Here is a 27899-nt window from a genome sequence, read left to right as displayed (position 1 = left end):
GTAGTGATTTCTATTAGAAATTATTAGAAGGAACTGCTCACATTCTTTTGTTGCTATGCTTATTTATCACGTTACTAGAAATTTTCTAATGAATTAGACTTCAGCAGTTCACAACTGTTTAGCTTATAAAGACTTGGTACGATACCGAAACCATACGGAAACCGTACCGAACCTTACCGAACTACTTTGGTACAGTATTTGGTATGCACAATTGATATGCCGAATACCGAACCGTAATTTTCAAATGTCGTACCGAAGTACTGAATGTCCACCCCTGACAATGTCAGATAAGTTAAACAAAAGAGTATCTATATCCGTTTTCCGTTTAGTTTAGCAAAATCCGAATGCATTTCAGCTATCTTTTCCCTAATGTGAAAAACAAAAGATTACCCACTTCCAACAGTTAAATTCATGCGTTAATTTGGAAAAATTTTAAACAAAACGGCCCATCTCATATTATCTTTCGATAAGGCTGTATTCTTGGCCGGGCCCGGGCCTAAATGAGCTAAACGGGCAGGGCCTAACGATCCCGACTTTGGCGGGCCGGTCTTTGGCAGTCCCGGGCCAAACGGTCCTGATGGGTGGAACCGGTCCACTGTGGGCCTAAGCCCACATGGTCCCGGGCTAAATGGGTCGGGCCCACGGGCCTAAGTGTTCCGGGCTATTTTTTTTTGAAATTTTTTTTATCTAAGGCAATTTCTTGTATATATATATATATATATATATATATATATATATATATATAGATAGATTATGGTGAACAACCATAATCAAAGACTGTTCAGTTAGTGGTGTAAATGGTATCAGTTGAAGGAAATAAAAGTTTCGAAGTTCAGTTCATCATCTTCAGGGCCTTGCGTCTCGGCCTTAAAGGTATTTGTTTATTTTATTTTATTGTATAGTATTTAAATTACTTTGTTTCTCTCCACTGCCGTGACTATGTCGGGCTAAGCGGATTCATATCTATGTTGAAGAACTATTTTTTCTTGCATATTAACCATGAAGAATCTAGACTCTTTCAAAATATAAAGAAATTTTAATATAGTTTCTTGGCTTGGTTCCAAGATTGTGGTACAGTCGACTCTGGTACTACTCTTATTGGCTTTGCCTTAGTGGCTACATCTAGCCAACTGTGACATTAAAGCCCGTTGAAGTTGTCAAAAGGGCTATCCCTTTCACAGTTAGAACTGCTAGACAATGGGCTCAATAAGAGTATGTATCGGACCTAGACAGTCCCCTTGCTTGGGTAAAAGGATAGATCCTTCCATACAGTCATTAAAACTATCATAAAATTCCCGTATATTTCGAATCTTTACTAGTCGTGAGGACTACCGCCAACCTTCAAAGGTACTGAAACAGTTAGATCTGGATGGCTGTGCAGACTACCGCCCGCCTACCCTGATCCGTACTACCGCCCGCCTACCCTGATCCCGGTGTAAATGTTATATTTTGAAAGAGTCTGGATTCTTCATGGTTAATATGCAAGAGAAATTAGTTCTTCAACATAGATATGAATCCGCTTAGCCAGACATAGTCACGGCAGTGGAGAGAAACAAAGTAATTTAAATACTATACAATAAAATAAAATAAACAAATACCTTTAAGGCCGAGACGCAAGGCCCTGAAGATGATGAACTGAACTTCGAAACTTTTATTTCCTTCAACTGATACCATTTACACCACTAACTGAACAGTCTTTGATTATGGTTGTTCACCATAATCTATCCTTGCTTGGGTAAAAGGATAGATCATTCCATACAGACATTAAAACTATAATAAAATTCCCATATATTTTGAATCTTTACTGGTTGTGCGGACTATCGCCAACCATCAAAGGTACTGAAATAGCTAGATTTGGATGGTCGTGCGGACTACCGTCCGCCTACCCTGATCCTGGTGTAAATGGTATCAGAGCCTAGGAACTTTCATGCAGAATTCGACCAATTCAGCATTCATCTAGCAAGATCGAGATTTAGTGGGGATATCATCCTCGGAGAAGTTTTCTTCGTAAGGAAGAGTTACAATATGCCTTTTTCGATTCCAAAAAGCACTAGGGTGATCGGCGCAAACACCAACAGCCATTTGTTCAGCAATCAATTTAATCTTTTACTGAACCTTAGCAGATTGTAAAGTATCGAATATATTCATGCTCAATATTTCTAATTGTAATGAATCAACATGCCTTTGTTTCATATTAATCAAGGCGTTAATATCTCTAGTTACGGGATTTGTAACAAAAGAATAACTTATCTCTTTATCTTGATAAGTAGCAGAAAAACCCTGTGCATCTATGTTATTAACAGGGTAAATAGCATTAATAAAAGGGGTTCCAAGTATAATCGGAGGGTATAACTGGTTTTTTACCAAAAAGAAGAAATGAGGAATACAAACTCTATTTTGGCAAATACGAGTATTTGGTAATTTATACTTTATATCTAAAGCATGACCAGAAGCAGATTTTAACAAATGAGTGGTCTTTTGAAAATATTTAGTAGGAACAAGACCCTCTTGAATACAACTTACATCTGCTCCACTATCAATCATTTCTACATCAGTTAGAGAGAAACTATTATCAATCAAGATAGTATACTTAATGTCCACTTATGAGTCGTAACAACATGCATCATTCCTAAAAACATATCAAAATTTTCATTAATCGGACCATTCTTATCAAAAATTTCTTTTCCTTTTTCATTTGAAAATTCGGAAATTCCTTTAGCCGAAAAATCAGTTGGAAAATCAGTTAGAGAATTATTTTTCTCAATTTGAGTAATCCGGTGATCCCAAATCACTTGATTTTGTTTAAGAGACTTAATATCTCTTTTCAAATTCTCAATTTCAATTTTCAAATCATCAAACGAAGTATCTCTGCTTGGCGTATTTATCTTATGAAGACGTTTATTAACTTCAGACAAAGAATATGGCGCAAAATATTCAAATTCATTTTTTGGTCTTTCAAAAAGCTTTGAACCACTAGAACTAGAACTTTCAGTCAAATTTATAATTTTTTTATGAATTTTTTCATCAGTAATTTCCTTTAAAAGTTTATTACATTGTCAGATGTAATAGTTTTTATATTCAAATCTTGAAATTGTGATTGCAATTTATAAAACTCATCATCATCGCAAGTGCAAATATCACCTTTACAAGCGGTGCAAGTATTATCCAAATCTTTACTACTTTCAGATAAATCTATCAGATCAATCTCAGCTTCGTACTCAGTCTCAGAACAAGTATAATCAGAATCTGATCCGGAAGTGTATAACAAGTTATAAACTTTGTCACGTAACTCATCGTCTAGTTCTAAGGCCTTTAGCTTTTGAAGCTTGCAATTTGGAGCGATATGCCCAAATTAATATCAATGAGATCTCTCTTTGATCTATTCTTTGTAAATCGAGTAGATTTGCGATGCACTTTTCTAGTATCACGCTCTTCCTTAGATCTATATCTAGACCTCTTTTTCTTATACGGGCTATCAGGGTTAGGATACCTATGATATCTACTTTTCTTCTTCTTCTTACTTTGAGTAGAGGTTTCGGGTAAACCGAACTGGGTACAGAAGTCACCTAATTGGTATTTCTCTTTAAGCTTATCAATCTTAAGTTGTCTAGAAAGCTTCAGCTCATTACATAAGTTTAATCCTTCTTGTGTACACACTCCTATAAGTTTACCATAGGTATAATTTCCATACGGAATTTCACTGTAACTACCTCTTAACGCTTTTCTTACTCTTTCAGCGAATAAGGAGGGAAGGTCGTCTATAAACTTAGCTTTCCAATGTTCATACTTATTTTCGGATAGCTCCATAACCCTACTCATAAAAGTATCTTTGTACCATCTAAATTCACTAAGGGTCCTACATCTAAGCCCATTTAGTAAAGTATGGACGGTCTCATGCTGATTGGTAAATCTACCGTTAAAATATTCAAGAATTGTAAGGATAAGGGTATAAACAGCATCTTCTCTACCTTTAACTAGAGCCATGCCTATATTATCAACCCCTTTGTCAACGGCGTTAACATTAATAACCGTTGCCTTTTCTTCAACAGATAAATAGTTATCCCACCAGCCACGAAGCTGGCCAGTAAAGCCTGCAATAATCATTTTGCAAATAGTTCTATCTGTGTTCTTAACACTTTTACAGATAGTTAAGTACATAAGCATTCTATGTACAAGAATAGTTAACTGTCTATCAGTTAAGCCATCAAGATTCCATTCATAAATTTCGGAACCGCTGTAAGACGTACTAGTCTGATTCCAATCGCGTTCCTCTATTAACACATCTTGAGGAGTAGGACGGGAATAATAGTAAGTTTGCATCCAGGGTTTGTCGGCATACTTACTACTGGGTTTAATTAAACCCTTGAGCTTATTAAGCTCAGACCACGTTTCAGTTTTGTAATCGGAAACAATCTCAATTTTATCAGCAAAATTTTTTGATAAATCAATTGGTCTAATATTTAAACCAGAAAGTTTCTTATCAAGAAGGTCTGCTAAGTCATCAAGAGATTTGAATTTAAAATCTTGAACCTCAGGAGGCCTTTGAACATGAGTAAGAACCGTTTGATCAACCGGTTTGATTTCCAAAGTGGAGGCAATATCGGTTGGTCCTTTGTTAGTACTCATCTTCTTTATTAAAGCAGTCAAATCATCCAATTTTTTATCAAGAGAACCGATATGTTCTCCTAAAATTTTTACATATAAACCCAAATAATTGTTTTGAGAAATCAATTTATTAATTTCTGCGATACTAACAGCTGCAACATTATCGTCAACAAATTTTTGAAAAGAAGTGAAGGTAATACCAGTATTATTAGGTAAAATAAGGGGGCTTGAGGAGGGTAAATGGCTTTAGTAATATTACCACTCCCATATTTATAAGATCTTTCTAACACCTTTATATAAAGAGGCAAATAAGTTGTTATAAACCAAGGAACAAAATACATAATTTGATTATGCAAAGCACAATTTTCGTAAAATTCTTGAGAAATACTGTTTAAATCTTCTTTGCAAAAAACCAAGTTTTAAACTGGCTCCATTTATCACTAAAAAATTCCTTTTGAATATATTTTCTTGCCCGTGAACCTGGGCTAAAATCAATTTGGTGTGGAATCATTAAGTATCATTGGGGTCGAAATCCATTTCGGATACAGAAGGAATATCCTTATCAGAAATATTGTCATTGTCTTGAACAATATTTGTTTGTGGGTTAATTTTAACCCTTTCGACAGACTTATTACTCACCTTTGTAGCGATAGTGTGTAACAATGCTGCACGATTTCGAGCTGGACCATAGACTGGCTCGACGGGAGAAATATGTTGAATAGCAGGTAAAAGTCTATGATTAGAAAATGAATGTCTATTATAAACAGTAGACTTATCATCAAATTGAATACAAATTGAATACAAATACTACCATCCGGGTTTTGAGTAACATGCGAACAATCAGTATTTGACAAGTCATTAGTAATCTGACTTGGGGATATAACCGAATTTAAAGTCCAAGTAGTTGGAAAATTAATTTCTTCCCACCTAATAGGTCTCCTAGTGGTGACCTTGGACCTTGCAAAATTGGTTTCTACTAATATGGTCTGATCAGATGTATCGTATAACTTACATCGAGGATTTAAAGTAGACAATAATTTAAAATATATATAAGATAAACATATAAGTTAAGAACCAGGCACATAATTATAACCATGTGTTTTCACATTTAAAGTTAAGGCATCAAGAATATTAACATCAGAAAGAGATAGTTGCAAATTGGGTTGAGTATTAAAATATATTGGACCATAGGTCACAGTAGATTCAATCGAACTGTCACGACTCGGATTTCACACCCTCGAGAGTTGTGATGGCGCCTACTGGTGAAAGCTAGGCAAGCCAAATTATCCTAATTACTTAACCTTTTCCAGTTTAAATTATTATCAGTGATGAGTAGATATCATGCAAATAGCGAAAATAATTAAGCGGAAGACAAAATCTGACAACTTATCTTAATACAAAACTGCGGAAGTCTAAATACAACTCTACCCAGAATTTGGTGTCACAGCTTCACAGATGGTCTAAGAATACTACATACAAAGTCTGAAAGATAAAATGAACATTGTTTCTGAAATGAATAAAGGAAACAGGATAAAGGAAAGAATAGGAGGTGACGCAAAGGCCCGCAGACGTCTGCAGGACTACCTCGTGTCGCCTGTGTGGGCTGAAGACAACACCCTCACTACGGTCCAAGCATTCCGGTATCAGTATTTGCACACAGTGCAGAGTGTAGTATCAGCACAACCGACCCCATGTGTTGGTAAGTGTCTAGCCTAACCTCGGCGAAGTAGTGACGAGGCTAGGACCAGACTACCAAATAAACTTGTGCAATATAGCATACAAAAATAATAGGAAGCAGATAACAATGATGGCAACAATGATCAACCAGTGATATAAAGATCATGCAACAAGAACACCATAAATGTTTCTCAACAAATAATAGATACAAATGCAATCAATTTATCAAGTCCTTCAAATATAAATCTTTCGCCTATAAATCCTTCAAGTAATAATCTCTAAGATAATATGTTTTTCAATGAATATATATCGAATATATTTCCTTTAAATAAAATATCTTTCAAATAAGTATCTTTTGAATATAATTCTTTCGAGTAAATGTCACCTTGTGACGCCTCATTCACTTAACATAAAGTAGAGTACAACTTCCAACTCAATTAGGAAATCAACAAGAAAATATGAAGTAATTTTTAGAAATCATTTGATAAAGAAGATACCCTTTTCAATTAAAGTACAATATCGAATGAATCCTTCACCTTTAATACGAGAAATCAATAAATCAAAACATAGTAGAAATTCCTTTTTTTTTGTAAAGTACAACCTCAAACAGTTTAAGGAAAATTTAGTTGAGAAATCAATTGAGTTAAAAAAAATGTAACAATTGTTGAAATTTGGAGTATTGAACATATATTTAAAAAAAAGTAAAAATAGAATATCAAGAGAATTATAAAGGAATCAAAATCCAATCACTAAGAAGAATAAGGGAAACAAAAGCATATTTCACTTTCTTTTCACATCTTGTTGCAGGCGTGCAACCCGATCCCATTTCATGTATCTCGTGGCAGGCGTGCCACCCGCTCCCATTTCATGTATCTCGTGGTAGGCGTACCACCCGCTCCCATTTCATTATGTCTTGTGGTAGGCGTACCACCCGCTCCCATTTCATTATATCTTGTGGTAGGCGTACCGCCCGCTCCCATTTCATTATATCTTGTGGTAGGCGTACCACCCGCTCCCATTTCATTATATCTTGTGGTAGGCGTACCACTCGCTCCCATTTCATTATATCTTGTGGTAGGCGTATCACCCGCTCCTATTTCATTATATATCTTGTGGTAGGCGTACCACCCGCTCCCATTTCATTATATATCGTGTGGTAGGCGTACCACCCGCTCCCAGTTACAAGCCAACAATAATCACAAGGAATCCCGGCAAGGGAACAAGAGCAATATAACAAATTTTCGGCAAGGGAACAATAATATTTCAACAACATCCCGGCAAGGGAATAATACTATCAAAACAAACATCCTGGCAAGGCAACAATAATATCAAACAAACATCCTAGCAAGGGAACAATGGTGATAATAGCATATGAAGCGCAATAAACCACAACGGAGTCATAACAATTATAATACAAGACTCACGGACATGCTTGACACCAACGTATATATACTCTTCACCATGCCTATACGTCGTACTCTACAATTAACATGTAGCAATTAAGACACAACTCCTAATCCCTCAAGCTAAGGTTAGACCAAACACTTACCTCGCTTTGCAACCAATTCAAAATTCCAACAAGCCTTTGCCTCGCGAATTCGTGCCCGAAATTCTCAAATCTAGTCATAAACAATTCGATTCAGTCAATAAAAATTATAGGAATTAATTCCATATGAAATTCTACATTTTCCATTAAAAATCCGAAATTGCACTAAAAATTTGCCCGTGGAGCCCACGTCTCGGAACCCGACAAAATTTACGGAATATGAAACCTCATCCAACCACGAGTCTAACCATACCAAAATTACTAAATTTCGATAATATTTCGACCCTCAAATCCTCAAATCTATCCGAGAGAGTTTTCAAACTTTCCAACTAAATTCATAGATTTAATACCAAAACTAGTAATAGATTCGAGTAATCTAACCAAAATTAAGTTAAGAACACTTACCCTGTTATTTTCTCTGAAAATCTCCCGAAAATCGCCTCTTCCCGAGCTCCAATTTGACAAAAATGGAAAATGGGACAATTTTCAGAAATAAGCATTTTGTCCAGAATTCGGGGGGTACTGTTCACGTGTTTTTACTGTTCAAGGGGTACTGTACACGATACTGTTCATGGGGTACTATACATGGTACTGTTCACGGGGTACTGTACATGGTACTGTTCATGGGATACTATATACGGAACTGTTCACATGCTGTAAAAGAAAATTCAACAGCCTTTTTATATCCGTTAACTTTCCGAAATCCACTCGAGGCCCTCGGGACCTCAACAAAATATACCAACAAGTCCTAAAACATAATACAGACTTAGTCTAAATCTCAAATCACATCAAACAATGCTAAAATCGTGAATCACACCCCCATTCAAGCCTAATGAAACTAAGAACATCCAACTTCTATATTCGATGCAAAAACCTATCAAACCAAGTCCGATTGACTTCAAAATTTGCACACAAGTCATAAATGATATAAAAAGCTAGGAAAATTTTTAGAACTAGATTCTGACCCCGATATCAAAAAGTCAACTCTCTGGTCAAACCTAAGAAATCTTTAACCTTAGATTTCTAGATTCCGTTAAATGGCGATAATTTAATCTAGGGACCTCCAAATTCGATTTCGGGCATATAGCCAAGTCCCAAATCATGATACGGAACTACCGGAATGGTCAAAACTTTTATTCGGGTTCGTTTGCTCAAAATATTGACCGAAGTCAACTTAGTTAAGTTTTAAAGCTCTAGTTCACAATTTAATCCATTTTTCACATAAAAACCTTCTGAAAAATTATACGGACTGCACACGCAAGTCGAGGAATTTTTGATACCGCTTTTCAAGGTCTTAAAAATACCGACATGATTATTTAACTTAAAGATGACATTTTGGGTCATCATACGAACCCATCAGAGACTGTCTGAAATTCAGATTTCTAGCATCTCTAAGAGCTGCCAAGAAGGTCTCTGGTAACCCTTTAAGGGTTAAAAGTTTAAACGCAATTTAAACCATACCAATATGCAAGTAATGATAATGATGTTTGTATAAGTCAGTATCGTGTTTGTTTAACAAACGAATAGTCTGTTCAGAAGAATTTAACGCCAAAGACTGTTCAGTCGTTTTTATCAATTATTTTGAAGAAAGTTTATCAAACCAACCATAATCATAAATGGTTTTTATAGAAACTTTAGGAATCGTCCATTTATTTAACAAATCAAGGTTTTGAGGTATATCTACCTCTTCAAGTCTAGTACTTTTAGTACTTGTTTCTCCCAGATCCATTCATATCTATGTTGAATATTTTATATCTATTAAATATTTACCATGAAAGTTCCTAGGCTCTGATACCATTTACACCAGGATCAGGGTAGGCGGGCGGTAGTTCATTCCAAAGTAGGCGGGCGGTAGTCCGCACGGCCATCCAGATCTAGTTGTTTCAGTACCTTTGAAGGCTGGCGGTAATCCGCACGAACAGTAAAGATTCGAAATATACGGGAATTTTAATATAGTTTTAATGACTGTATAGAAGGATCTATCCTTTTACCCAAGCAATGGGCATGTCTAGGTCCGATACATACTTTTATTGAGCTCATGTGTCTAGCAGTTCTAACTGTGAAAGGGATTGCCCTTTTGACAACTTCAGCGGACTTTAATATCACGGCTGGCTAGACGTAGCCACTAAGACAAAGCCAATAAGAGTAGTACTAGAGTCGATTGTACCACAATCTTGGAACCAAGCCAAGAAACTATATTAAAATTCCTTTATATTTTGAGGTATATCTACCTCTTCAAGTCTAGTACTTTTAGTACTTCTTTCTCTCAGATCCATTCCAAAAGCTTCATATCTATGTTGAATATTTCATATCTATTACATATTAACCATGAAGAATCCAGAATCTTTCAAAATATAAAGGAATTTTAATATAGTTTCTTGGCTTGGTTCCAAGATTGTGGTACAGTCGACTCTGGTACTACTCTTATTGGCTTTGCCTTAGTGGCTACGTCTAGCCAGCTGTGACATTAAAGCCCGCTAAAGTTGTCAAAAGGGCTATCCCTTTCACAGTTAGAACTGCTAGATACATGGGCTCAATAAGAGTATGTATCGGACCTAGACAGGCCCCTTGCTTGGGTAAAAGGATAGATCCTTCCATACAGGCATTAAAACTATAATAAAATTCTCGTCTATTTTGAATCTTTACTGGTCGTGCGGACTACCGCCAACCTTCAAAGGTACTGAAACAGATAGATCTGGATGGCCGTGCGGACTACCGCCCGCCTACTTTGGAATGGACTACCGCCCGCCTACCCTGCGTTACACACTATCGCTACAAAAGTGAGTAATAAGTCTGTCGAAAGGGTTAAAAATATCATTCATAATTTTCTGAAATTCAGAAGGGGCATTTTTTAAACCAAAAGGCATGACGTTCCATTCATATTGACCAAATGGAACATTAAAAGCAGTTCTATAAGTATGCTCTTTAAAAATTTGAATTTGCCAATATCCAGATTTTAAATCGAATTTTGAAAATATATTAGCGCCATATAATCTAGATAGCAGATCTCTTTTATTGGGGATAGGATATCTAATCCATTTCAGATGTTTATTCAAAGGTTTATAATTTATAACTAATCTAGGAATACCATGTTCCTTTTCTGCAGCATTATTAACATAAAAGGCAGAACATGACCAAGGGGATTTTGAGGGTTTTATCAAACCCTTTTGCAACAAATTATCAATTTCATTTTTGCAGAATTCGACCAATTCAGCATTCATCTGGCAAGGACGAGATTTAGTGGGGATATCATCCTCGGAGAAGTTTTCTTCATAAGGAAGATTTACAATATACCTTTTTCGATTCCAAAAGGCACTAGGGTGATCGACGCAAACATCAACAGCCATCTGTTCAGCAATCAATTTAATCTTTTGCTGAACCTTAGCAGATTGTAAAGTATCGAATATATTCATGCTCAATATTTTTAATTGTTATGAATCAACATGCCTTTGTTTCATATTAATCAAGGCGTTAATATCTCTAGTTACGGGATCTGTAACAAAAGAATAACTTATCTCTTTATCTTGATAAGTAGCAGAAAAACCATGTGCATCTATGTTATTAAAAGGGTAAATAGCATTAATAAAAGGGGTTCCAAGTATAATCGGAGAGTATAACTGGTTTTTTACCAAAAAGAAGAAATGAGGAATACAAACTCTATTTTGGCAAATACGAGTATTTGGTAATTTATACTTTATATCTAAAGCATGACCAGAAACAGATTTTAACAAATGAGTGGTCTTTTGAAAATATTTAGTAGGAACAAGACCCTCTTGAATACAACTTACATCTGCTCCACTATCAATCATTGCTACATCAGTTAGAGAGAAACTATTATCAATCAAGATAGTACATTTAATGTACCACTTATGAGCCATAACAACCTGCATCATTCCTAAAAACATATCAAAATTTTCATTAATCGGATCATTCTTATCAGAAATTTCTTTTCCCTTTTCATTTGAAAATTTGGAAATTCCTTTAGCCGAAAAATCAGTTGGAAAATCAGTTAGAGAATTATTTTACTCAATTTGAGTAATCCGGTGATCACATATCATTTGATTTTGTTTAAGAGACTTAATATCTCTTTTCAAATTCTCAATTTAGATTTTCAAATCATCAAACGAAGTATCTCTACTTGGCGTATTTGTCTTATGAAGACGTTTATTAACTTCAGACAAAGAATATGGCGCAAAATATTCAAATTCGTTTTTTGGTCTTTCAAAAAGCTTTGAACCACTAGAACTAGAACTTTCAGTCAAATTTATAATTTTTTTACGAATTTTTTCATCAGTAATTTCCTTTAAAAGTTCTATTACATTATCAGATGTAATAGTTTTTATATACTATATCTATATCTATATCTATAATATATATATACTATATCAAATTTAAACACAAAATAAATTGCAAAGAAATATTCAAGAGAATGTCTTATAATTTTTATTATTACGACATTAACAAAAAATGACAATATCTTTATTAGTCTTCCTCCCCCCAATTGGAATGAGCACAACAAGGTACTAATACCACTATTAAAAGAAGAAAAAACTAAGGAAGATGTGCCAAAATACAAGTTACATATTAGTCTATGTATTATCTCTAACAAATTTCATAAATCCTTCAAGGTCCGGAGGAATTTCCGTTGGTGGTGGAGGAAAAGAAGCTTGTTCATCACCGCTTCCGGGCGAAGCAGCATCCTGCACAAGTTGCACTAGCATTTCTTCATAAGCTTCGTCTATCTCCGGTTGTGATTCTGCAAGTCCAAAATTTCTTCTTTCCGAACGGATCCAATCTCTGAAGAGTACTGATTTTTCCAAGCTCTCCCTCATAGACGCTTTATAATCACCGATTTGAAGTCTCGCTTGACTTAAAGCGCTCTCCGATGGCACTTTTGAAGCTTGAACACTTAAAATATCTCAAGCCATCCTTGAAAGAACCAGATAGTATTTCTTTTTGTCCTTCCACCATTCCAAAACATCAAAGGAGCTATCAGGATTCTCTAATTCAAGTCTCTGCGACAAATAAACTTGAAACTCATTTAGTTGTGAACTATCACCAATATTATCACCTTGAGAACCTCTGAACTCCATCCAAGAACTAAGTGTTTTTATGCCCGCAGTTCTTTTAGATGATTGCGAACTAGACGAAGTAGGAGTTGGAACATTTGGTCTAGCATGATCTAAGGCAAGTTGATAAACATTATAAATTGTTTGAGCATTTATTTTAATTGAGGCTTTTGCATCTCCAAGTGTAGCAAATTCCTCATCTGAAAGTGATAAAGCCTTATAAATTTTTGTGTACCAAAAGTGAGGACCTCCTAATTTTATGGTAGGATTTAACATGGCAGTAACACCAAAAATAGGGGGGCAGGGAAAAAATATTTTTTAAACTTATCTTTCATAGAATTAATAGCAAGTTGATCAGATAATTCATTTTTAGCAACATGAAATTGTTCTAAAAAGTCTACAAACATTTTAACATTAGTCCAATCCTGATTTGTAAGGTGCTCATCATCATCATCACCACCAACATGAGCATTAAACATTGCGTTTATTGGGTTTCTATTTTCATATGCAACAACTAAACTTCCATACATGTAATTCCATCTAGTCGGTTTCTCTAAGGCCAAATTCATCACATTTTTTAAAATATTCTCTAAGTCTACTTCTACGGTTTGAATAAAAAGGCCAATTAAGAGCCATTTTAACCTTTTCAATTTCCACATTTAAAATTTTCATACCATCACCGACGATTAAATGGTAAATATGACAAATACATCTACCATGGAAAATATTACTAAATGCAGGATTTAGTGTAGTTGTAAGCAAGCTTATAGCATTAGTGTTACTATAAGCATTATCCATTGAAACTGACATTATTTTATCTCTAATGCAAAAATATCTACAAATATCTGCAACTGTGTTAGCAATAAACTTACCTGTGTGGCGTGAATTAATTATTCTATAAGCAATAATGCGCTTTTGCATTATCCAGTCCTCATCAATCTAATGACTTGTGACAGTTAGATAATCACAGTCATTACCACTTCTACCAATATCAGTAGTAATAGCAATGCGACAATCTATATGAGTAAATAAATAGCGCAAATATTATTGATATTCATGTTTATATTTATAAATATCGCTCTTTACGGTTGCGCGAGGTCATCCTTTATAAGTAGGATTAAAAACTCTTCTAATATAATGCACAAAGTGAGGGTTAGAAGGAAAACTATAGAGCAAGCACAAAACAGTAACCATTTTTGCCAATTCTTCACGATATTTATTTGGATCATAATATAAAATGCCACCGGTAACAGTGTTAATTCCCGGTTGAACTAGATTTGACTCTGTACTAGGGTTAACCTCAGTATCTACACTTCTCCCCTCTTGCGCAACTTTCATTTGTAAATATCTAGCTTTATCTCTAGGGTATTTTTTTATTTGTCTAGTCAAAGTACTCGTACCTCTACGGTCTCCAGTATATTTATGAGCCATCAAAAACCCACAAGTTTTACATTTAACCTTATTTTGTTCTCTTAGTTGAGTAAAAAAGTGCCAAACAAGAGATGTTTTGGTCCGTTTAGAAGGTTGTCTATTAAAAGTAGGGGTTACTACAGGAGGGTCAGGCGGGGCATCATTTGGATTATTATCAGTTGGGTTATTAACAGGACTAGTAGGTATATCATCTAAATCCGGTTGCGTTTCATCTAAATCATCATTTTCAAAGATAATTTGATTAGGATAAAGAACATTCATAACTTCATCATTTAATTGTTGACCTGGTGCAACATCATGGCAAAATTGACTATCGAAAAATTGAAAACAAGGGTTATCACTATCAAGAATAACATTGGAGGAGGAAGGATAACAGGTCTGGATCGGGGAGCCGGGGGAGGAGTAGTAGCTTGGCGACTAGATTCACCAATTTTAGATTTTTCCTTACCCTTACCATCAAATATTTTTTTCAAAGAAAAGTCCATACTAATTATAATTATACAAACAAAACTATAATATTAAAACTTAAGAGTTGGAACTAGTTTACCGAATTGACGAACAACTTCTTGAAAATTGAATATCGTTGAAGACTTGAATACTTCAATTCACCAACTTCAATATTTTTCACAAAAGTGCAATAATAAAGTAAGCAATTATAGAAGAAAATTATAGAGAGATTGATGAATTTGTGAGTAAAAATGAAAGAATGATGGGGTATTTATAGTTGAGAATAAAGAAAAAGTGTAACTATAAAAAGTTTGGGGGCCAAATGGCTATTTTTTAAAAAGTCAAACGGCTAAAATTGCAGGCCAACGTCTATTTTTAAACTTCTAACCGTTGGCCTTTTTTAAAATAAAAAATAATAATTTGAAAAATAGCTGTTGGGCCCATTTGGCCCGTTAGGCCCGATTGAACCGGTTCAAGTCCGCCTGCCGGTCCCGGCTAAACGGTCCCGGGCTCGCAGTCTATTTTAGGAGGACCGGCCCACAGTGGGCTTTTAGGACTGTTAGGGATCGGCCCGTTGAACCGGCCCGTTTGGCCCGTTTGCTAGTGGTCCCGGGCTGGGTCCGGCCCACAATACAGCCTTATCTTTCGATGACAAATTCCCCAATTTTTATAAAATGAAAATTTAATAGACAATTGGCTATTAAGGAATAAACATCCAGATTCCATCAGATAACTTTTTCTTAAGCCGAACTAACTGATCCTAAAATTCTAAGCAACATTGGAATAGAGTTAATAATACTTTTTCCTATTCCTCGTTCTAATTTTTTCATGCTGCTTTTGGATAGGTTAGACTAAAGGAGCGTACGGAAAGAGAAATTTGGCTTTGATAACACTGTCAGCTTTGGACCGTAAAAATTGTAAAAATTGCACGGAGCGCCTTATTTGGTCGTCTCATTTTTCTTTAAAAGTTTTAATTTGTACCCACTTTATAAACAACTTCAGCCCCCTTTGTCCTCCTCCTTCGTTTTCTTCTTCTTCTTCTTCTTCTTCTTCTTCTTCTTCTTCTTCTTCTTCTTCTTCTTCTTCTGTTGTTGTTGGTGCTGCTATGAAACTTCAGTTCATGGGATAATTGCCATAAGTATGTTTATCAGATTATTTAAAAATAAATTATAAATAATTACGTAAGTTAGTAGACAATCATTTGTAAATATTTCCACGTACGGGAAGTTTAAGGTCACACTAAGTGATTCTTTTCATGATAATTCTGTTTTTTCACGTTTATTGTTTCCAAAATTTATGATTTAGATATTGTTGGCAATCTGATTATTTTATAGTAGTAATACACTATGAAAGAATAAGGTGATTATTATCTAGTATGTTGGAAAGCTTTTTCAAAAACTTCATCTTATATAGTGTTGGAGTTTTTATAAATGAACTAAATGCATCTTCTGCTGAAGTTTTTTCGAAAAAGCTTAATGACAAAACTAATGAATCCAGGACAAAAAAACTCCAGCTTATTTAGTGCTGAAGTTTTTACAAATGAACTAAATAACTTCAGCATTACAAAACTTCAGCTATTAGAATACTTAAGTTCAGCAATTATAAACAAAAACTTCAGCAAACTTGGTTCAACAATTTTTGCTACTTCAGGCCCGTATGCTGAAGTTACGCGAAAAAGTGAGTACGCTTACAATTTTTTATTGCAAAGCGGGTACAAGTTAAAATGTGACCAAAAAACCAGGTATAAATGCAAATACCCCTTTGGACTAATGCTCGATGAGATGCATATGAACATTAAATCAGAGGCAAATGTAACTATCTATTTCCTGAGTTGGAGGTAAGACCCATTTTCGGGTAATCTAAGATCTATATCCATTTTTGCCTTTGTTTGGAACTCTTTTTGTTAATTTATTTTACTTTTTACCTTTCTCTTCAAAATATTAGTAACAGAGTACTATTCCATACGTCTTTTTAGAATTACTTTGCATTTTACACCTACCTATCCAACAATAAGAACAAGTACTAGCCCAAGATTGACCACTCAAATGCTAATGTAAGCATTCTGGCAAAAGCACACCTGACCCCTAAGATCAGAAAGTAGCAAAGAAAGCTAAAAAAAAATACAGGATCACTCAGCAAGTAAAACCAGCTTTTTGTGCACAGAACCGATAACGCAAAACAAAGAAATAGAGAAAAGAGAGAGAAAGGAAACTAGGCTTATCACAGTTACTTTGGTTATCAGATGTTAAAATTCCAAAACAAAGCCACATGTTCCATCGCAGCCACCTCGGCATGCCACACAACACTGTATCACGGTCTAAGCTAAAGCTAGTACCAAACTATTAACATGTTTGTCGATATGAACAGAAGTGTCTGAAAAAGCAGATCCCACATAAGAGAGTAAGAGATATTCACTTTAAGCTATGACAATCTAGTCTCTCCTCTTCTTCTTCTTCTCTTCTTCCTTCTCAGTTGCATTCTTCAGCTGAAAGAAAGAGAAAACAAAGAGTCATTTCAATAGCCAAAACATCGAAACACCAGGCATTTCATCACGTAGAAATTTAATATGGTATAAGAACTGAAATATCTCCTTACCATGATGATCAGAATACGCACAAAGACAGCAACAAAGTCTGTAAATAGGGTCAATGCATGCTTAACGTAGTCCAAATCACCCAAGTGAGCCTTCTCAATGATCTCCTGGGTGTCTACAACAATGTAGCCCACAAACACCAAGAGCCCAAGATACAACTGCCAGGGAATAAAATGTTAAGAGCAACTTACAAATAAAGGATGCTAAAAGTCAACACTGCAGCATGAAGGGAACAAAGCATATACCTCAAACTTGAAAAGGGCCATGGAACCACCAAAGATGGAGGACGCCAGTTGCAACCAACAGAGGAGGGAGACACCTGATGAAAGAAGCCCCCCAAGGTACAAGTACTCTCTGCGCCTTGCCACCATGGCAGCAGCTGAGAAGCAACCAAATACCACAGCACAACCTACAAAAGCCCCAATCACAATGCTGCAAAGGAAGAAAATTAAGAGTCAGATGCGCCTCCCTCAAGGATGTAAACCTTAAAGCTGCTAAAAAATCAGTTTTAAACTATATGACTTGCACAATCTAGCTGTATATGCACTTAAAAGAATACACAACCATACAGTATTACATAGGCTACGACGAGTACAGTAATGAGACAACAGTCACTTAGCACTTTTATGTCAATGTAGCAGTTAAACTTAAGGCTCAGACAGCCACCAGCTGAACTAGATTGGATGTACGGGCCTTGAAACAGACGAGCTTCCATTTTATTCCCTTTTCTTGTAGATTTCAACCTCCTCTTCCCCCTCCCCTCCCCCTTTCAAACTCAAACAAAATAAGGGTAAAATATTCTGGCGCATCAGCATTTAAAAGGGAAAAATTGATCGTAAAATTTACAAAAGAAGGAGCCAGGAGAGATGCATTCCAAACAAGCAGAAGTTGCAATTCAGATCAAGCATTGCAAATATAGAGACCTAAACTAACACCTTAGACCACACACAAAGAAATCCCACTTCCAAATCAGATGCTAAAAAACCCAGATCGGGAAGAAACTCATAATACTCATGGGTTTAGCACAAGAAGACTCAAACTAACACACTAGAAAACAGAAGCAATATTTTCAAACATGAAAAGGGACAATATTGAAGGACACACACCTTGGGTCGAAGTCAATGGCCGCTTTAATTAGAGTACCAACAGAAGCCCCTTCAAAGAGTGCAGCCACCATCAGAAGCGCCACCCTTTTTTGCTGCTCACCAACAATAACAAAAGTATCAGTTCACATTCAATAATCAGCATAACCACAAAATTGCACAACTAAAGAAGGCCATGACGAGGCACTGCTGAACGGAAGTAAAGTTAGTGAGTACCTCTTGATAAGGATGGGTCGACAAAAGCCACACCATGCTTCCCATACAAGCCAGTGTTGTGAGTAAGCCACCAATATTCCAAAGAATGTGAAGGTAAACCCCAGCAGCTGATGCTACTAAAGCACAGCATAGAGTAAGGTAGACCTATAACCATGAAAGAAATCAAGATCAGGAAGATGTGGAACTAAATTCTGCCACACTGATACAGTTCAATGCAGAATCACCGCTCTCTCTTATTTTAGTAGGACTTCAATTAATCAATCAAACCGTCGATTCACAAATGCTTTTGATATTAATTATCTAACGCAAGTTTTTTTTTTTTTTTGATAAATAGGTAAATGTATAAAAACATAGCTCCCTTGTTGATACATAGATATACATTGATACAATTCGTGGTGTAAAATTTGAGCTCTCTCTAAACTTGGCATGACAATTTCAAAAAACCAATCAATCAATACATCAATTTACGAACAATATTCTGATATTAATAATCAACTAGGTACACATTTAAAAGTACAGCTCCTTTGTTGATAAGTAAATATACATTGATACAATTCAATGTTACACTAGGCTGGATAAGATGGATGTGCGGGCACACTAGACTGGATACGATTCGGAATGACGATATTCGGGAGAGGGTGGGCGTGGCTACTGTGGATGACAAGATGCGGGAAGCGCGGCTTAGATGGTTCGGACACGTGTGGAGGAGAAGCCTAGATGCACCGGCTAGGAGGTGTGAGCGGTTGACTTTGGCCAGAGGGCGGCCTAAGAAGTAATAGGGCGAGGTGATAGTGCAGGATATGGTGCGGCTTCAGATTTCCAAGGACATGATTCTTGATAGGAACATGTGGAGGTCGAGCATTAGGGTGGTAGTCGAGAGTTCTTCCCTCTTTGTACCGGGTAATCTGATAGAGTTTTGTTTAGGTTTATTAGCGGTCTATGTTGGGTTCACATTGTTGTTTTGCATAGTTTTGTGTTATTATCCTTTCACTTAATCGTCTTGTTATTTTCTTTCTGGCATCTTTTGTTGTTACATGCCTTTTCTCTTGTTTCTTTTCTAATGTTATTGTCTCGAGGTGAGAGTCTCCCGAAAACAGCCTTTACCCTTTTCGGGGTAAGGGTACGATCTGCGTACAGTCTACTCTTCCCGTACCCCACTAGTGGGATTTTACTGGGTATGTTGTTGTTGTTGACAATTCAATGTAAAATTAGAGCTCTATCTAAATTTGGAATAAAAACTTCAAAAACTAATCAATCAAAATGCTGATTCACGAACGGTCTTCTGATGTTAATTATTTTACAGGAGCTTTAATTGATACATAGGCACACATCTAACAGTATAGCTCCTTTTAAGCTATGTAATCTTACTCTTTTCACTTATGCCGGTGATCAACTGTTTTATGTTTAAAATTTTTACGATTAGTCACCAAAGCGTTTCTAGCAAGTTTAAATATATTATCTGATTTTAGTAAATTAAAGAAATATTCAAATAAACCTTCAACGAATTAGTCATGATTTTCAATTTAATTTACTTTTCTTACCGGGCCAAAGAACGCAAAGGTAATAATTAGAGATTCCAAAAATTTCTCATAAATTTCAATTAAATTTGTTCTTCTTTCCACGTCAAGAAAGTAAAATAAAAATTAGGGCAGTTGTCAACGAACTAACAAACAATCCAATAAGAAACGTAGCCGCGGGGCAAAAGAACTTGTTTCTTCTCATCAAATACGCTCAAATACTCAAAAACCGTCAAATCAGTGGAGAAAGTAGAAACAAAGGCCAATAACGAAAACAAAAGTAGATAATACCGTAAGAATATCAAATCTCAATCAAAATTAACAAAATTAACAGTATAAAAGAAAAGGAAAGGACCTGCTTGAGATGAATTTGAACGAGAGGAGAGATCTGGCGGAAGTTTTTGAGAGAATCGTAGCTCCAGCGGTTGCGCGACGCCGATTGCGAGTTGAAGAACGAGGTAAAACCTTCCATTTGGAAAATCTCAGGAGCGAGCAGAGAATATTTTTCAGAGTTCACGTGTAAACAGTGCTATACCGGAAATGCGAAGTCGTTACCCGAAAGGCGTTGAAGATGTGGTTATATAGGCGCTAGTTTTCACGAATATTTCGTTGCTTCCAGAATTTACAGGAAACAACGAACAAGCGCCGTTTTTTTGTGACTTTACATTTATACCCCCACAGGCCACAATAGAACTTTTAATCTTTACATTTTTCACTTCTTTTTACATATCGGATAATTCGAATTAAAACTATTATCGCCTTTTACAAATATTACAAAATTCAAACTTTACCCGTGTTTCTTGGAAGAAATGAAGCACCGCTTAGTATTCTGCAATTTTAAATAATAATACCCTTTTTTTTTCTGCTTTAGTTAAATAAAATTATGTTTAAAGTTTAATAGAGTTGGCAAAAGGAAAATGACAATGTGGAAAAGAGTAATATTTTAAACATTAAGTACAGGGGTAGGTAGTTAAGGGAATTATCGGGTCATTGGTTCCGGAAGGAACTAGAGAAAACCAAATAATATTACTTCTATGCTAAGTTACAAAATATCTAACGACCAGAAGCTGGTAATTGGTAGAATTGACTGGGTGTCACCCACGCATTTCAGCCAATTGAAGCCTGCCATTCATATATATTACATATTTTACTCCTTTTCAGATTGCAAAAAGCGTGTTAAATCCTAGAAGGAAAGTAAGTGTACATAAACAAGCTTCCCCGAACCCTCAAAGAACAAAATGAGCAAAGGAGTTCTGCCTTTTCGTGCAAATAAACTGGGGTTATAATACCCAAACTAACTTATCCCTCCTAATAAAATAATACTATAAATTTGATGGGATAAGATGGGATATTCAAGATTAAATCTGGGACTAAGTTTATACTATTTTTGATTTACTGTATAAATTTAGTACCACTTTATCAACGACCCCTAATGGTTCACACTTCACATTCTTACATTAAACCTGTGAAACACTTTCGAGCAAGCTCAACGAAAGTTCCATTTCAGTTTCCATAGTTGCGTATTATTATTGCACAGCAGGTCTAGGTAGTTGTCAAATGTTAATGCACAATGGCTTTAAGTTTCTATGCATGACTAGAATACAACTGTAAAATATATGAATACACAACTAAATTCTAGATTTGCTGAAAGATTTGCTTTCATTAGTTAGCTATTTTTACATCACTACAGGTTAAAGAAAGAATAGAAAAGCTAGATGCACTTTGTGTTTACAATACTCCACATGTTTGAGAATTTTCTGGTAAGGGAAGTGTAGATACTGGGTCTTGGATCTCTTGGCTGAGCCCTTGACGATAAAGCCTATGCTTTCTCAAAGCTTCATGGCATGGAGAGAAGAACTCATGCCGGAGGGCTTCCTCTGCACTAATCCTCAATCTTGGATTCGACGTTAAACACTTGTCCACAAGATCAATAAGGGAATGTGGAATGATCTCTAGAAAATCTTGTTTTCGGGTGTTTCTTAAACACCAATCTCGTAATCTTACAGGCGACAGAGATTTTAGGTCAAATAAATCCTGTTTCATGGTAATGTACTATTCAGAGCTATGAATAGAGCTTAATAAAAAAAAAGAACAGTTCAAGAAAACACTGGAATTATTAGTACCACTGGAAATGAAGATTCTCGGTTGTGTAGTTTGGCCACTTCCCACAAATCTTCACTTCCTTTCAATTTGACGATTTCCTTTATGTTCCTGATAAATGAAATATAGATTGATTAGCAAATTCTCTGTATCATTTATCACTGTTCAATGGCAGTGAATATAGACAAAGAATCTCACTGGTCAGGATCCCCAGCAAATGGTGTTCGGCCAATAATGAAATAGAGTAAGGTGACACCAGCTGACCAAATATCAAGTTTTGTACCTTGATGTACAGATCGGAATAGCACCTGAAAGTGAACCGATCATGAGGCCCTTTGTCAGTGGAATAAGCAAAATATGATGATGATGAAATTCTTGATTACGTATTTAAAAGTAAATTTACTATGAAGATGTAAATAAGATTGACTTCCGACTATTTCAACTCAAATTTAAGAGACGAGTATAGCATGAATGAATATACAGGGACAGGCAAAGTTATAACAAGGTAAGTGGATATACAATTAGCTAGTTCCTAACCTCTGGAGCTCTGAAACCCTTAGTTCCAACACATGGTCCTTCTCGCTTGTGTTTCCCGTCCCCTGACAACAATAGAAAATTAAACCCAATGCAGAAGCTCAAGCCCAATAAAACATGAAACCACAGTTTCGACCAGATCTAGTTACCCAAAATAACAGACCTTTGCTTTTCAGCAAACCAGCACCGCCAATGGCAATTCCAGATGAATGCAGTGGCATTGGAGTTGGGTAAACATACTTCCTTTCTGCTTTTCCAGGAGTTGCAGCAACCCTTTTTCTCTTGGAAGTTGGACCATTTGTTTCTTCATGATTTGAACCTTGAAGTGCTTCTTGCACTAGGTTAATCAGCTCCTTCCTACCTTGAGATGGAAGAGGTTCTCTCAACCTTTCAGCTGATGGTGTCCTATTGCTTGTTGCATCCTTTGCTGAGGTTATCCCCGAACCATCAGCACCTTGACTTTTTTTAATACTCCTATATGCAATATCTGCGCTGATCTTTTCTTGGTCAGCCTTCCTTTTCAGGTTTTTCGATCGTATTAGAGACTTAATGCCTTTTCCTGCTTCCTGATTGATGCCTTCCTCAAGTTTTGCATTGTATTTTCTTTGTTTAATTGGAGGAAGAGACTTGGCAAGGGGTATAGGACCATTATTAGAGCTTGTGGCGTGGCTCAACTTTGTCTTGTCTGTGAATTAGACATATACAGCTTTTAATGAACATTCAATGGTTGATACACAAGAAAAGAAAAAAAGATAAAGATTGAACACGAAGTATGCAACGTTACTGGGAGTTAAAACTTAAAACAGCCTTAGGGTCTCTTTTGTTTTATAGTGAGCTTGGGATAATGTTGAGTTTCTTCCATTTTTTACCTTAACGAAGCTTTCTTTCTTCTGTTAAAGAGAGACATTAATCATAATTGGGATATTTAAAGCACAAGACATCTTTCAAGCTAAGAAAATTAATCAGCACAAAGAGGAAGTACCTGATGTTCCATATTTCTGGTGCAGGTCCTATGCAACATATAGGCAAAAGAGTAATTAGATTTTATATGGTCAACAACATAGCAGGTAGGAAAATTTCTACTAAGTTGAATACCCTACTTACCAGGGCAAGGTTAAAGTCAATGAGGTAACCTTTATTAGCCTTGGTAGAAAAAAGAAAGTTTCCAGGTTTAACATCTCTATGAACAATACCCTGCATGTAAGAAATTAGAAGTTAATTATGTTTTCAGGAACGCCATTCAGTTCATCTGCATCTTTTCTGATACTCTCACCTGTTTATGTAAACCAGCAAGTGCCCTGAACATGCAATAGCCATACCAGCGGAGCTGGGAAACATCTATATCTCTTTTCAAGACCTTAAGTTTGAAACATGTTAAAATAATGAGTATATTGACCATTTAAACTAGATAACTCAAAAGTAAAAGAGAATTGACCTCAGGTCTATCATGCTCAACATGCTCTAGAACAAGGCAATCAGAATTTCCATTCTTGAATGATCCTTCGTACTTAATTACAAAGTTCTTTCCCCTGTCATAAACCAAAGTTCTTAGAAGAAATGTCATAGTGCAGATATACTTATAGATATAATATATAGGCATATATTCACGAGTATGTATCCATGGTTCCTTAAAACAATCTCCTATATCATTACCCAAAGCGCTCTAGCATCTTCAACTCATTAAGGACATGTTGTTTGTTAGCATTTGGGTGAGGACCTGCCAAGTCAGAATCAACGTATCAAATATTTGATCACCTCCAGGGCAACATTAGGGGAATACATGGATTTGTGTCAGAGAAACCCAATGCCAAAAGAGCAGAGATGCTCCATTTTACCATTTCTTTGATAATGAAACAACTTTCCAGCATACAAACAATGCACAAGAGTATAACCAATGTCACACTGATGTAGAGATGAAATTTGTAAATTGAAGCACCACAAAGCAATCAAATAATGAAGACAGAAGAATGCCTCAAATCTTTTGATGCATCTTCAACCTATACTTCATAATATTCTACCTTTGACCTTGCTCAGTAAAATAAAAGAGTATCCAGGTACATCTTTCCACATACTTGTCAGGAAAGTTAACAAGTCAGGATCAACAATATGCAAGAATGAAACATCATTCAATTGCTAAAGGATCTCCAAAATAGTCTACAATCAGATAGTACAGATCAAAGAAATTTAAATTTAGTATAACAAGCCCAACAGTTTGCATATCATACATTTAATTGCAAACTTCACTCCGTCAGTCTTTCTCCTTGCCCTGTACACTGTCCCATAACCACCTGCAAATACAGTCATCAGGATAGATAAAATCATGAACTGATAAAAACTTTGGAACAATCATGGCTGTAGATTGAAAGCAATTCACAGGTAAATACCTGAACCCTCTTCGTCCTCCACAATATAGGACTCCAGGTTAGGCAATTGTTTTTGCTCTGATTGATTCTACAAAACAAAACCTCAATGTGACATCATGATTTATAGCAACAAACTTCACCAAACACAAGTCAAATAAAATGCTGGTCAGGAACTTACTTTTGTGGAGTTACAAACGAAATTTTCCCCATTTTCTTTTGGATTTCCATTACTCTCTTTAATACTCACACCAAAGTCATAGTACTGTGTGTGCTTCAGCTTCATGGGGATTGACTTGGCATCTCTTTCTTTGTCGAGAAGCAGACTGGCAGCATCATGAATCTTCAGTGCCTTGGAAGTCCTTTGCTCCCGGTGATTTAGTACATCCCTCTGAAAGTGTTTAGAATTAGGGGATGATTTTCCGAGCTGCTTCTGACCAGCAGATTGTGTGTGCACTAAGATGGAATGATTCTGTGGAGACATATCTGTTTTTGCTGTTTCCATGTGGAGAATTGCTGCCGTGCATTCCTTGGTAGCATTCTCTAAAGGAGTATCTCGAGGGGATTCATCCGCCTTTGCTGGATTAGTCTCGGTGCAGTTAATGTTTCTATTACTAACAGGATAAGAAGCAGGTTCTTCTTCGTTGCCTTCCACAGAATTTTCCATTTGAGTCACCCTTTCAAAACCTTGGACTGAAGCATCAGCTGCATATGGCAGAATTTCCATTTCTTTGTCCACTTTTATACAGGAATTTATGCCAGAGTTTATTCTCCTTTCTGTTGCATCAACCATCTCAGCAATTATACTGGTAGATGTGGTATACAATGAACTAATGTGAAGTGGCTTTAGCTGAAGAACGGGATCTGTGATACTTTCAACTGCGGTTGATTTAGGGGAGTTGAACATGCTATGACTAAGAATTTTAGATTTACAAATAGGTGTATGTACAAAATTTGTTTTACAGTTGTTCTCTCCTATGTCTATCTCCTCTTCACATTCATATTCAACACACTTAAGTCCAGAACTTGATGGTCTGGCACTACCTTCAATTATCGAAGTTCTGAACATTTCATAAACTCTGTTGAAGTCGCAAGCCAATGACAATGGTATTCTTGTCAACTGGTTCATGCCACAGTTTGGGAGATATGCCTGTGACAGAATGAAAGCATTTTATTCTTTTGTCAGTCGCAGTTTTTTGAAGCTGTTTGCACGAGAATACTCTTAACCAGAAGGACAAACAGACCACCAACCGAACCCAGCCAAAATTGAAGCATGGGAACTTCATGAAGAGCTGCAATTAGTCTCCAAATAATGCCCCCAAAAAGCGGAAAAACTCTCCTAACCCTACTGTCTAACTCAAAATTGCCTGAGATCTAAAATAGGCCTTGATATACCAAATATAGAGTTTGAATTTGCTTTGCATCAGATCTAATCCTAAATTCCTAATCTGCTACGCACAAATTTACCAGACAAATCATTTACTCCAGATCTAGATACTCCTAATTTTTCACCAAAAATTCAAATTAGAAAACAATGACGTTTCTATCATCATATTAACAAGCTCATTAACATACTTCTTATCTCAATTGACTAATACTGCAAATTCTACAAAGGTTTGACTAAATTTAGCAAAAAGTACACCTTATTTAGCCAGACATGCTCACAACCTCTCAAATTAAAATACAAAAAGCACTGCATTAATTACCTGTCCACAAATCCTCCGAGTCATTGAAGGCAAAGTCACCATCTCTTGACTTCCTTCCTCGGCTGAAATAAGCAAACAAAATACTCAAATTAATTGTGATATTTCAATCAAAAAAATTAAAATTTTATGGAATCAACAGGTTTTACCGTCAAAATTGTTGAAAAATCCTCTTTTAGTAACCACGTTTGAATACTCAACCTCCGATCTAGCTCTCTTCCTTTTCCTATAGTAAGCCCTAAATATACACTCACTCTCTCGTCTCATCTGGAGAGCTCGAAACTCCAGCTGAGGCACGTAAGCCGGAGACACATTCGCATTAGCAAAGAATTTCACGGTTGATACAAATCCTAATTGAGAAAAAGTGACGAAGTAATTGCTCGTTAAATGGAGAGGAGAATTAGGAATGAAACAGAGAAACTCGATGTAATCCGGCGAAGTAGAAAATAAGGTGCATTTGGATGAAAGCTCCGACGGCCGAACTGGTCGTCCTGTTGATAATAGAAGAGCGAATATATGCCATGCTTTTTGTATGTCGGAAATAGCAGTAGTGGCGGTGGCGGAGAATGAGGTTAGTTGAAATTCCATTGATTTTCAGATCTGAAGGTGGAGAAAAGCATGTGATTAAATTGCAGAGAAATGAGAGAAAGTGAAAAGAGTCTCAGAGATGAGTTTGGTTGTGAGGGGGGGTAGAGACAGAAAGAGAGGAGCGGGAAAATGATTAGCTGTAGGGTTTGATAATCCCGCCAATATATTTATCTCAAATTGAAACGATAAAATAAGTCAAATAGAAGTTAAATGCATTTCTTATCAGGCCTTTGTTATTGAACATGGGCTGGCCCTTTAATCTAATATATTTGTAGAAATGACACCATATAGCCACTTTAAAGGGCTACTATTTAAAAATTAATCAGTGCGTCCTTAATTTTAGTTTTCACGACAAAAACGTCTTGAATTGTCCTAAAGTTAGGATTTTTAGTTTAAAATTTCAGGACAAA

The 27899-nt window shown here is 36.1% G+C and overlaps 2 protein-coding genes across 2 annotated transcripts; both read right to left on the bottom strand.

Annotated features, from left to right (window-relative positions):
• Positions 1-16977: 16977 nt before the first annotated feature.
• Positions 16978-20798, bottom strand: LOC107786779 (bax inhibitor 1-like). The gene is made up of 6 exons (XM_016608287.2): positions 20560-20798; positions 18688-18831; positions 18475-18566; positions 17614-17800; positions 17371-17526; positions 16978-17260 (listed from the first exon to the last, which is right to left on the bottom strand). Exons 1-6 carry the CDS (start codon positions 20674-20676, stop codon positions 17207-17209), a joined length of 750 nt encoding a protein of 249 aa, XP_016463773.1. The 5' UTR covers positions 20677-20798; the 3' UTR covers positions 16978-17206.
• A 1021-nt stretch (positions 20799-21819) lies between these two features.
• LOC107786780 (uncharacterized) lies at positions 21820-27626 on the bottom strand. The gene is made up of 15 exons (XM_016608288.2): positions 27051-27626; positions 26905-26966; positions 25380-26348; positions 25223-25289; positions 25064-25126; positions 24492-24555; positions 24274-24367; positions 24112-24195; positions 23943-24032; positions 23821-23848; positions 23002-23523; positions 22842-22903; positions 22503-22612; positions 22328-22415; positions 21820-22238 (listed from the first exon to the last, which is right to left on the bottom strand). Exons 1-15 carry the CDS (start codon positions 27487-27489, stop codon positions 21933-21935), a joined length of 3048 nt encoding a protein of 1015 aa, XP_016463774.1. The 5' UTR covers positions 27490-27626; the 3' UTR covers positions 21820-21932.
• Positions 27627-27899: the final 273 nt, after the last annotated feature.

The sequence above is a fragment of the Nicotiana tabacum genome, chromosome 1 (assembly GCF_000715075.1).
Source record: "Nicotiana tabacum cultivar K326 chromosome 1, ASM71507v2, whole genome shotgun sequence".
Lineage (NCBI taxonomy): Eukaryota > Viridiplantae > Streptophyta > Magnoliopsida > Solanales > Solanaceae > Nicotiana > Nicotiana tabacum.
This window is presented reverse-complemented; position numbering and strand designations above follow the sequence as displayed.